The sequence below is a fragment of the Oryctolagus cuniculus genome, chromosome 9 (assembly GCF_964237555.1).
Source record: "Oryctolagus cuniculus chromosome 9, mOryCun1.1, whole genome shotgun sequence".
NCBI classification, from domain to species: Eukaryota; Metazoa; Chordata; class Mammalia; order Lagomorpha; family Leporidae; genus Oryctolagus; species Oryctolagus cuniculus.
The window spans coordinates 115,765,876-115,778,926 of record NC_091440.1 but is presented as its reverse complement, the minus strand read 5'-3'; the positions used below and the strand labels follow the sequence as shown (position 1 = coordinate 115,778,926).

The window sequence follows — 13,051 nt, the reverse complement described above, 5'->3', positions numbered from 1 at the left end:
ATACTTGTTAATTCAGAATAGCTCTAGTGATTGCGAGGGGTAATAACACTTTTGCAGTCATTTGTTACATTGGATTTATTAATTTGCCCCATGTATAGACTCTTTGTCTGGACTAAGATAATTGATGGTGACTGAATCAAAATTTTTAAAAATCTATACATCATTTGGTAGGGACAGAAATATAAACATGCCCATTTAGTAATACCATGATAGACAATTTCAAAAATTCAGAACAGGTCACAAAAGAAATTCTGGATGATTTATGTAATGATACAGAAAGGGATTATAGAGGATATAGAGCATGCATTATGAACGATAATTAGGTAACTGTTAAGCTGTGTAAATCCTACATGGGAGGCCCCTAGCACAGGTATGATTTCTCAGTTCATATAAGGGTTAGTAGTTTAGATGCAGAGTGGTGATGTATCGGGGCAGGGAGTGGCACTAATTCCATAGATGAAGATGGAGAAATAGGCAAGGGACAAAGGTCTTTGTGTACTTTGGTAGTTGTTTTCCTTATAAGAACTGGAAAGTCCTTGAAGTATTTTATAAGCAAAATTGATTCTGTACAAGGGAAGGGATATTGCCATTGAATATGAGGTCACTGGTCAAAGGAATTAAGGACCTTAACCAAAGAAGGAAGATAGGGATTGCCATAGTCCCTGAGGAAGAGGGTTTGATTTGGTATGGGAGGGCCCGTGGGGAATTGAACAGTTGAGGAATGCGTCCCATGTCTCACAACAGTCTTCATCGAATGTGGTCACAGGAAGGGTAGGTTAGGTGTCGCCATCTAACACTATCCTCTGACTCCTAAAAATGCTGGCCCGCCCCAGCTGTTGCAGATAGTAGGCATTTGGAGAGTGGACCACTGAAGGAAGATTCTCCCTATCCCTCCATCATATCAATATGATATCAATGTGATATCATAATACTGCGAGTCAAATTATCTTTCAAGAAAGCCACACCTTCTGAAGGATTGAAGGAAAGTAGGCCAGAGGATTTTATTTTACCTGAAATGAGCACAACACTAATCAATGAAGCAGAAGAGACCCCAGAGCAATGATTGAGAGTTAGCTAGGCGAAGTATCCTGGCATGGGAAAGCAGCAGGAACCAGAACAAAGCCACGGATAGGAACTGGGAGGACCCCAAGGTTCTGCATGGGTTGGGGAGGGACATCTGAGAAGGTACTGTCCAGAAAGCACTTTACTTTCTTGATGGAATACACCTCTACAGAAGGGTGAGTTGGAGACAGTTACCCTAAACTAGGTGGGTGTTTAAACAATACAGAGGTTTACTGTAAGGAAACCTGTTTTCTTCCTTTTTTTTTTAAAATTTCATTTATTTACTTGAGAGGCAGAGTCACAGAGAGAGGGAGAGACAGAGAGAAAGGTCTTCCACCTGCTGGTTCACTCTCCAAATGGCCGTAACGGCCAGAGCCCGGCCAATCTGAAGCCAGGAGCCAAGAGCTTCTTCCAGAGTGGGTCTGGGGCTCGAGCACCTGAGTCATCTTCCACTGCTTTCTCAGCCCATTAGCAGGGAGATGGATCAGAAGAGGAGCAACTAGGACATAAGCCAGTGCCCACTAGGGATGCTGAGCCACAGGTGTAGGCCCAGTACACTATGCCACAACGCCGGTCCCAGGAAAGCTGGTGATTCTTTAAGCAATTTTCTGACTGGTGTGAGAAAATGGTTCAATATTTTAGGTAATTTCTCTTTCCTTTATTGGACCCTTCCCCTATCTCAAACAGAGAGTACCCCGATATTTACAGTATGTGAATTATTAGTAACACTTGTGCTTTCCAAATTTCCTTTTTCTCAGTTCAATTATATGAATTGGACACTTACCCAGGTTTTTAAATAGGCTTTTCATTTGTTGAACCGAATGGTTATCAGTTAGCACTAGCATATTTATCACACCAAGGAATCAGATCAATTGACAAGATATCTATTTTTAAATTCATTGTTTGCTGAAGGAAAGGCGAGAATACTCTAACCCTTATTGGATAAGTGATCCAGCCAGAATGAAGATTAAACTTACGTCTCATTCCAGTTGACCAAGAGAAAAGATAACTTCTTTGCTGGAATAGATCTGTAGTTTCTCACTTGGCACAGCTTCTTCCCAGCATAGGTAAGCCAGCAGGAATAAGAAAATGCTTTATAGCTAAAAAAGAAACAGCATCGATTCACTAAGATTAACACTCTAAATAAATGAGCTTTCTATATGGGTCATCATTTTAATAGTCAAAAGTCAGATGATAAAGTGATATTTGGTGTATAAGGTATGTTTAAAAATTATTTTAAGAATCTGACAAGCTCGTCAGCAAGACAATGGAACAGGAAGCCACAGGAGCTCCTTTCCCCATGAAGATCCGAATTCAACACAAAGCTGAATTATTTTTTTAAAAGATTTATTTGAAAGGCAGAATTACACAGAGAAGGAGAGGCAGAGAGACAGAGACAGACAGACAGACAGACTTCCATCCATTGGTTCACACACCAACTGGCCGCAATGGCTGGAGCTGTGCCTATCCAAAGCCAGGAACTCCCCCTGGGTCTCCCAGATGGATGCAGGGGCCCAAGGACTTGGGCCATCTTCTACTGCTTTCCCAGGCCATAGCAGAGAGCTGGATCAGAAGTGGAGCAGCTGGGACTCAACCTGGCACCTATATGGGATGCTGGCACTGCAGGCAGCAGCTTTACCCCCTATGCCACAGCACTGGCCCCAGAATTATTCCCTTTGTGAGGAATCCAGAAACCTTTTAAGAGGAACCTGTGACCCCAAATGAATGCAAAAATCAGTCACACTGAAGTTAGTGGAAAAATTCATGGCGCTGGCCAGAGTCCCACCCTGGCACAATGTGGCATGATTCAGAGAAAACTCCAACTCTTGATTTTCTCGTGAGAAGGGAAAGAGAGGGCTTGAACACAAAGCTAGGTTTTAAGATGAAGAACAATATTTTCTCAGATGAAAGCCGAGGGAGGTTATTGCAACTAGATCTGACTTATAAGAAATAGTAAGTGAATTCCCTAAAGTTGAAATCAAGGAAATTACAGCAAAATACACTGAGGTATAACATTCAATAGTAAATATATAAATACAGAACACTGAAATGGTGGCATATAAATAATTTTTCTTTGGTATAGCATTTTAAAAACTAATTTAAAAAGACATGACATCCATAACATAACAAGTGTGGGAAGAGACATGTGAAATTTTTGTATGTGTTTGATGTTAACTTATCACCTTAATATATTGTATTATAGATATAACGGTCCTTACATAAAGCATCACGTAACTATAGAGAAAATATAAGATACACAGAAGAAAGCAAGAAGGGAATCAAAGTATGCCAGTTAAAGAGAAATCACTGACACAAAGGATGGCACCAAGAGAAAAATAAAGAGGCTATGAGGCAGGGAGAAAACAAACTAGCAAGTCTTTCACCAAAAAATAATTACTCTAAATGTAAATGGCTCAACTCCCCCATCAAAACAGAGAATGGCTGAATGAGTTAAAGAATGCCCACAACATCAAACTATATGTTGTCTATGGGAAATTCACTTTAGATTTCACACACAGAGACCAAACTGCAAGGATAAAAACATTGGTTGCAAATAGTAACCACAAAAATGTAGAATTACCTATTCTTGTATCACTGAACTAGACTAAGTGAAAAACCAAGAGAAGTGATAATGAAGGCCATCATATAATGATGAAAGATAAATCGACCAGGTAGATGCAACAATTGTGAATATATATACACCCAGCATCAGGACACACAACTAAAAGCAACCATCGATGGGCTGAAGGGCAAAAGTAGACAGCAATATGACCGGCATTTCCATCTCTTAAGTATTTATCCAAAAGAATTGAAACCAGGATCTTGAAGGACTATTTGCGCTACCATGTTCACTTCAGTATTGTTAACAGTAGCCAAGAGGTGGAACAACTCAAATTTCCATCAATGGATGAAGGGTAAATAATAAAGATGTTATATATACATACAAGGAAATATTATTCCACCTTGAGGAGAAAGGAAATCCTGTTATATTACAACATGTTTGGATCTGGAGAATCCATGTAAAAGGAAGCAATCACAGAAGGACAGATACTGCATATAGCACTTATGAAAGTCAACTAAAGTATTCAGATTCATAGATGAGAGTAGAATGCAGGTTACCAGGGGCAGGAAGATGGGAAAATACAGAGTTGCTGTGTTATACAGAATTTCAGTCATGCATGATGAATGAGTTTGAGAGACCTCTTGCAAAAATGCATATAGTCAATACTTTATATGTAAATATTTGTCAATAGGACATATTTCATGTTACTTTTTACTACAAAGTAAAAGGTTGAACTACAAATGTTTTCATTTATGCACCACAAGACAGTGTTTTGGTCAACAATGGACTACATATACAATGGTGGTCCCATAAGATTATATCACATACTGATGGGATATACAAGTTAGCTTGAATAAGTACACCATATGATATTTGGTCAATTATGCAATTGTCTGATGCATTTTCCAGAATGCATCCTTATTACTAAGTGGCACATGCCTGTAATATGTCAATTTTTTGATGAAAAACAATATTTTTGATATGAGTAAAATCATTTAGGGATAAATTTGTATATGAATCTCTAGTATGAAACATTAATGGAGCCCACATTTCAAGCAATACCTATTCATTTTTACAATTTTAAATTGAGAATTTATGTGTTATAAATGTTTAAATATAATGAAGTCATGGGATAATTAAAAATAACTGATACTTCAGGGATGTTCCTGTGAGTTTATGCCATAATTAAATATTTTAAATGTAAATCATGTTTGTAGATGGCAGCTAAGCAAAATTCCCAACGTTAAATATAAACATAACTCCTGATAACACTGGTGAGTATTGCATTATCACATCACATACTGCTAATAGATTTTGTTAAGAAATTTAAGAGGAGGAACAGACACTTGGCCTAGTAGCTTTATGTTCACATTCCATTTCCGAATATGTAGGTTGAGGTCCTGGCTCTGCTTCCAGTTGCAGCTTCCTGCTAATGTGCGTGCTGGGAAGCAGGTGAAGGCTCAAGGATTTGGATCTCTGTCATCATGTAGGAAACCTGGATTGACTTCCCTGATTCCAGCTTCCTGCTAACATGGGAGGCAGTAGGTGATGCTTTAAGTAGTTAAAAATCCATTTGGGAGAATCTGAATTGAGCTCCTGGATCCTTGGCATTTGGGGAGTAAACCAGGAGATCTTAAGTCTGTCTCTTTCCCTCTTTTTTCCATCAAAATTAAAATAAAAAATTATTCTTGATTCAGCCATATTAGTCTATATTAATATTTGCTTATTTTCTGTGCATCATTTATATTTAGATGTCATGCCTATCTCACATATTCTTTAATGTGTGACTATGATAAGCCAAGTTTATTAATAAGACTTCAGTGACACAGATGGATGATACAGGCTATACAAATGTTCATTTTAAAAGCAAAGTTATGGGACAAGGAACCTGAATGGGTCATCCAAATTGCCCAAATATTCTCTTGAAGAGAAATAATTTTAGCTTTCTCATGTGCACAGTCTCATGATTAAATATACTGTCATTTTTTCTATAGATATACTTTATTATATACTACATATTACTATATATAGCATGTTTTTATGTATAATTATTTCTACAATTCATTTATCATAACATGGTACTATATTTCGAGTGATTTAAGAGATTAGGAAATAACTGTCACTAACTTAATTTAAACTCTTCATATAATGTGACCTTGCTATACTCATTTTTTAAGATTTATCTTATTTGAAAGGCAGGCAGAGAGGGAAAGACAAATCTTCCATTTGCAGCTGTACTCCCCAAATGTCTGCAAAGCTAGGAGCCTGGAATTCCACCTGGGTCTCCCATGTTGATGGCAGGGGCCCAAATACGTGGGCCATTTTCCATGGCTTTCCTAGGCACACTAGCAGGGAGCCGTTTCAGAAAGAGTAGCCAGGACTCGAAGTGCTGCTCTGACATGGGATGCTGGTGTTGCAAGTGGTGGCTTAAACCACTATGCTACAACACCGGCCACGTGTGCTCTTATCATGTGTGACAATAATTTTAACTGTAGTTAACCACTCTGCCATTTTGTTGTTCTGGACTCACTTTCTAAGACATTGGGCCATTAGTGCTATGATTCTAGTGGAATATTTTCTTCACTCTTAGAAGATATTCCAGTCTACTCTCCTTCATTGTCATCACTTAAGTTTTCAGCTAAGCTTTTCTTTCTTTCCTCAGGAATAACTACAACATGAATTAAGTATTCCTCCTCTCCAGGCTCCTTGTAATATTCTCAAAAACCAAGTCTGACTCCCTTCTGTATTCAATAGAGTTCATTTAGACATTCATCAAACCTTGTTAAGATTTGGGGAGGGGGGAAGAGGCGGGGGGAGAGGGGGGGAAGAGGCGGGGGGAGAGGGGGGGAAGAGGCGCACGCGGTGGGGGGAGAGGCGCGCGGAGGGGGGAGAGGCGCACGGGGGGGGGGGGAGAGGCACGCGGGGGGGGTAAGAGGCGCGCGGGGGGGTAAGAGGCGCGCGGGGGGATAAGAGGCGCGCGGGGGGGGGGGGTAAGAGGCGCGCCGGGGGTAAGAGGCGCGCCGGGGGTAAGAGAACTCTGCAGACCAATGGATTACTACCCAATTGCCCGAAACAGCTGGGGCTGGGCCAGGTCAAAGCTGGTAGATAATAACTCTATAAAGGTCTCCATGTGGGTGATAGAAATCCAACCATGTGAGCTGTCACCTGCTGCCTCTCAAGGTGCACACTAGCAGGAAGCAGAAATATGAAGTGAGCAGGAATTTGAATCAAAGCCAGGCACCACAATTTGGGATGAGGGTGTCCCAAAAGACATCTTAACAGGCAGGTCAACTGCCCAGCTCACTTTGAACAAGTATTTACTTCGTACCTATTATATGCAAAAAATGCTTCAGACGTTAGAGCATACAAATATTCATAGTCATACGGGCATTGTAAAAGATGATTTTAGGAAGAACTAGTAGTGTATAATTATCAATATAATGAGCATGATGCCATATGTACATAAAAAATAACTATCTTTGAGATAAGATAAATTCAGTTTGTGCAGAGGATGAAGAATTTCTCTATGGTATGATGAGAAATTTAAAATAAAAATGGATTCTTAATTACTGTCATGCATCAGAGGATTTGTTTAGTCAGCTTTTCCCAAGTAATACATTCCCACTGGCCTTTGATGGCTTGGGTGGGCTCCTCTCTGAAGGCAAAGTCATGGAGATCAAATCTTCATTTATGACAGAAGTTTCCCAAACTATTTTATCTTAGAGCACTAAAACAGCATTCCTTAATCTGTTCCATTCATTGTCATTAAGTCTTTATAACTAAAGCCACGTAAAAAGCTGTCATTTTGTAATACTCCCCCCTCCCAGTATTTGGTACTTATGTTTTTGGAGACACCTCTTGCGCAATTTTTTCCTTGATGCTTCTTCCCAGATGTGGTATCCCACCTCTCAGTCAGCCCAAGTGTCCTGTCGTCAAGTATTCCAATCTTTGTATCATCCTTTCCCACACTGAAACAATGTGGCAGAAATAGTGGATACCACAGATGAGGTTACCAAAGATCACCTCTTCTGACTCTGGTGCCACAATGCTCATGAACTCCTATTGGATCATCTGCTCTGGGGAAAGCCAGTTGCCATGTCTTCAGGACATGTGTAAATAGCGTTGTGACAAGGAATTGAGGCCATGAGACTTGCTGGCTGTGTTCCTCACAGCCTGCAACCATGCAAGTGAGTTGGAAATGAATTCTAAACTCCCTGTGAGCTCCGAAATGACTATAACGAGGGTTTAATAACCTCAGTATAATCCATAAGAAACCTTGAAGAAATACCCACCTTTCTAAGCCAGACCTAAAAATTGTGAGCTAATGCTGATCAGCTCAGTTAGCTCACAGTTTGCTGTGCTGAACTGCTATGTTTTGGGGTAGTTTGTTCTATACAGAAAAATTATAGATGAAGTTCCTAGGAAAATATAGAATATGCAATGTGTCCTGAGTTGACGTTATACCATGGCCTCTGTCCACAGAAGTGGTAATGCTGATTGACCTATGGATTTCTTTAAAAAGAAATAGCTCAATAGCCTTTATTTTTCCTCTGTCTCCAGTTTTGGCTTTATAGTTTGGTCCTCCAATGAGCGGCAGGGGCGATTTCTTTCCTCTCTCAAAGCTCACATTTACTCATTGATTATAGTGACTTCTGCAGAAAAGCATTCTTTTATATCTCTAATTATATATTCATAGCTCTATGTAGCTGTGAAAATGTAAAATGCCCTTACTATTTTTACTTTGCATGCATATGCTATGTGGAAAAAGGCAAAGGAGAGTTGGATAAACTACATTTATATAAAATTACACATTTTAAATCCATATATTCAATATTCATATACACATTTATATATTATTTGTATGTATATATGTGACTATATAAACACATAAATATATGTGTGTTCTATACATACTCATAATTATTAACCTGGAGAGATTTTCTGTGTAAATTAAAGTTAAGGAGCATGTTTATGGTCAGAAAATTGTACAAAAGCACTCAAAGTAGCAATGCATTTTTTATTAGTTCTTTAAATTCAAGAGAAAACAATATTCCATGATTCTAAAGAAATGTGTGTGTGGATAGTGTTTTATAATTTCATTTTAAGTTAACTTTATACAAGTCATTTGCAGAAGTTACCTCAGGAAATTTTATTGAAATTTTTTGGCTTTTGAGATATTAAATATAGAAGGTATAATAAGAGAATGGTAATGTGTTGATGGATTTATCAACTTTAGTAATTTTAGTCAGCATTCTTATAAATGTAATCCATAAGGAATTTAAGATTATGCAGTATTAATCCCATTTTATTTTTCAAGAGAAAACTATAAAATAGAATCACCCTAAAATCTTATGCTATCCCATGTATGATTTGGTTTATTTTTACTGCAACACAAATAATTCTTAATTCCCATTTTATCAAGGTACTCATCTCATGCAATATCTGCATTCACAACTTGATGGGGATTGGAGTAGCTTTTTTTCCTATTTTTACGTCATCTGTATCTTTATGCGTATGTTATCCCTCTTTTTCTTCTCTTAATTGGTATTAGTAATGTAAACCCAAGCATGAGGAAAATTTTAAAGCTGCCACCATATAGGATGAGTATTTTTTATTTTAATATTATATCCACAGTGTAAAATAAGATTTTTATCTATTTCGTTTGCAGGGACTGAAACATATGCACAAACACAGTGAGACACACACACACACACACAGAGAGAGAGAGAGAGAGAGAGAGAGAAATATGACAGAGAACCTGACAGATTGCCAGCCAGCCCCTATTTGTGGTTCACTCCCTACTTTCCTGCAATAGCCAGCGCAGTTTGAGGCTGAAGCTGGGAGCCAGGAACTCTCCATGTCGATGGCAGGGATCCAACCACTTGAATCATCATCACTGCCTCCTAAAGTCTGCATTAGCAAGAAGCTGGAGGAGAGGCAGAATTTGAACATGGACACATTGATGTGGCATACGGGGTGACCCTACAGACAGCTTGACCACTAGGGCAAGTGCCCATTCAGGAATTCTCTTTAAGAGAATGGATAAGGAAGGAAAATCAATGTCTATTAGAAATTTGAACTGCATTTTAAGAATCAGGGTACATCGATGCTGATTAATTTCCAAAATTTAATGAAATATTTGCACCTGCAAATAAGGAAAAAAAATGTGCTCTAATTAGAAGCTCTGTAAAAATTAACTATTTTGTGAACATCTCATTGCCACTCACCTGTGCACCCAGGGCTCTGGAATGTTGTGCACTGCATACACTCTGAAGCTCAGATGGGAGTGGAGCTCAGGACTCATGGGGGAAATGCTTACAGGTGCCTTTACAGGTTGAAAATCTGCATAAAAACTGCTACAATAGACATCAATTAGCTGGTAGATAGCCATGGATAATTCACTTGTCACCCTTTCTATCAAGCCTGTTGGGAAAAGGATAGAAGGTCATGTATGAGGAGTCATCGTTATCATAAGCTTTCCGTTTCCGTATTGAAATCTTACTACAAAACCTAGAATTTAATTAAAACAACCCAGTACCAGCTGAAGCTGACTAACCACTTCTACTTCTGAATGCAGTCTGGTTTAGTTGCTAGTAGCTTAGCTGTCTGTAAGCTTTCATCTTTCCAGTGCAACAAATTTTGGAAGCATGGCCTTTTAATCACAGATTGCAGGTTTTTAATTATTAATTTGATAATCTGATCAATTGTAATTCGGTAATTTTAAGTTGTTTGTGATTTAAAATTATTTTGTGACAAGGATAATTATTTTCTAGGTTGTCTGAGTACTTCAAACAAGTTTCATTTAAAGAATAAATTTTATTATGCTATAAAATTATGCTATAATGGTTACCATTAACTGAATATTAATCATACAAATTGTGCCGATATAAGAATGATAGTAGTACATGGCTGGGATTTGAAATAAGCTTGAAAGGAAAGATTTATGAAGGTTACTAAATCTCTTCAAAATCAAAGACTTTGAGTTTTACCATTAGTTATTTAAAAGGAGCTTACTGACTGTTCCTAAAAAAAGTGACTTATCATGAGGAAAGAAGAAATGACTAGGAATAGGGGCTAATAGATTTCCCTAGGCGGCTGAGGGGGTATTGAGAGAGTAAGCACATCATTAGAAATTACGCTCCTGGGATCTGCTGTGATACGATTCCAGTATGTGCTGAATCAAGTCAATCAGTCCGGTCCTTCTATAAAAACTTATTACTTTCTTTTAAGTTCTTTCCGAGACACAGGTTGCTCGTTTTGTTTCAAGATGTTTAGAAACAGAAAGGTCATTTTCCCCTAATACTCTGCAGGTGTCTGGTGCTCAGGTGTTTGGGTGTTTCAGCTGCATCAAACCCTGTCCCTGATAGCTCTCCCATAATTCAATGTTTTGTATGTTAACACATTCTATTGTTCACTTAGCAATTCATATATTCATACAAAACTTGTAAGATAACAAATAAGTAAAATTTCTATTTTGAAGCTGTGCCCTTTGTTGGAATAGCCTGATGGGACAACCAGCAAAGGAGTTCTAAATTAAATCTGACAAATGAGCAGTGGCAATTAATGAACCAGAAGGGAAAGAAGCACCACGATAGTTTAAAAGTGTGTGTGTGGGGGGCTCATTGTATTCTGGAGGCCCCCCAACAAGGCTTCCCCTAAACAAAGGGCACAGAGCATTACACCTTCATAGAAACATCATTGTACAGTCCCCAGAAGGCACTGGAGGGACTCTGAGGCAGATAGCACAAGTTTATTATCAGTATTCTCAATCCTGAGCAGCTAAATAGACTTCTACAGCACATCATCAAGTTGCATTAGGGACCTTTTTAATTCAAATTCTAGCAAACATTTGGGTGAATGTTGATTGAGATAATTTCTCAAGCTATTTTTAAAAGAGATTTATTTGAAAGGCAGAGTTACAGACTTTCCATCCATGGTTCACTCCCCAAATTGAGGCAACAGCCAGGGCTGAGGTAGGCCCAAAGCAGGAGTGGGAAACTCCATCTGAGACTCCCATGTGAGTAGCATGGACCCAAGCACTTGGGACATGTACTACTGCTTTTCCAGGTGCATTAGCGGGGAGTTGGATCCCCAGTGGATCCAACTGTTGCTAATATGAGATGCTGGCATGGCAGGCAGTGGCTTAACCAATTCACTGCACCAAAATGCTGGCCCCTTATGCTCTACTCTTACCTTCACTCTGGAGGGAGTCAGTCCGTAGTAACCCGCATGCCCGGCCCCCCAAGGGCGCACAGCTTTTAAATAGGGCAGGAGTAAACCAGCACAATTGCTTCCTAGTCTACACAGCTGGGCGTGTCCCTGGCGCTCCACAAGCCACAGCTGTCTTAGATTCCATTGGCCCTCCCTACCAGATTCTACTCAAGGTGGGTGGGGGTGGGAGAAGGGAGGTCTGTCTGTCCGTATTCATGGCTGAATTTTATATGAGATGACTTTAAGCTATGAGTATAACTCCTATATGAAACATAAATGAATTTTGTATTTGTAGTGGGTCTTAGTCCCAAAATATCTCATTATGAACTTTCAGCAAATATTCTCAAAGCCCCTAAATTCCAAAACCCGAAACACTTCTGATCCCAAATATGTCAAATAAACAGCACCAACATGCAAGTGAAGCTTATTAGAATCTGACATGATTTATCATAGAATATAAGTCTCCAGGAACACTCCTGTCCTCACAGTTTTGTGGTTTCTCATATTGTAACTTTTGAGGACAATGGGGAAAGGCGACCTCATTCCAAAATTCCTAGTAAGAAAAGAGGGCCAGTTTGGCAGGTGTTCCTGCAGCTGGTCCATGCCAGTTACTGTCACTAAGAATGTGGGTCACTATTATTGGAGGATGTCCATCCCTTCCTTCCCTTCCTTTATGCTGTTCTGGAGTTCTATGAATACTGGCAACATGGAAGTTTGCACCAAAACAGGTGGAGCTGTATTTCTCCATACTTCTGCCACCTCATTGTTCAATGTGATGTGAGGTGGGGAACTTTCTCAAATATACCACAATGTCATCTTTTGAGCTGTAGGGACCAGAGTCTAGAGGATATCCCTATAATCCTACTGAAATCATGAAAAGTGTTATTTGGACTCTTGTGAGTGAGGCAGTTCGAGTAAAATACTCAGAGTGTTCCTACACCAAATACCATGTGCCTGTGAGAACAAGGAAAACCCTGAACACACCTTGCACGTTGCAGACTATCATATCCTTTATGCATTTTAGAAAAACTGAGGATCAAAACCTTTAGCCTATAACCACAAAGTTCAAAAGTGGCAAGTTTCAGTTCAAACCAGTTGTGCCTGAATCCTAAAATTGGAGTCTGCTTTATAGCACACAGTCACCACGTACCCACTATTTTCTACAGAGACAATGTCTCCCGAGGCTTACAGTTTTATATAGGCTCAGAGTCTCTG

At 39.2% G+C, this 13,051-nt stretch overlaps 1 protein-coding gene across 2 annotated transcripts in view; it reads right to left on the bottom strand.

Moving 5' to 3' along the window:
- The window catches only part of PIK3C2G (phosphatidylinositol-4-phosphate 3-kinase catalytic subunit type 2 gamma), a 464,615-nt gene that overhangs the window by 334,370 nt on the left and 117,194 nt on the right, over positions 1 to 13,051 (bottom strand). For both annotated transcript variants that reach the window (XM_051850300.2, XM_017343356.3), the window contains exons 12-13: positions 9,853 to 10,048; positions 2,040 to 2,162 (exon numbers count right to left, since the gene is read on the bottom strand). In XM_051850300.2, the coding sequence (XP_051706260.2) occupies positions 2,040 to 2,162; positions 9,853 to 10,048 (319 nt within the window). The remainder of the gene's footprint in view (positions 1 to 2,039; positions 2,163 to 9,852; positions 10,049 to 13,051) is intronic.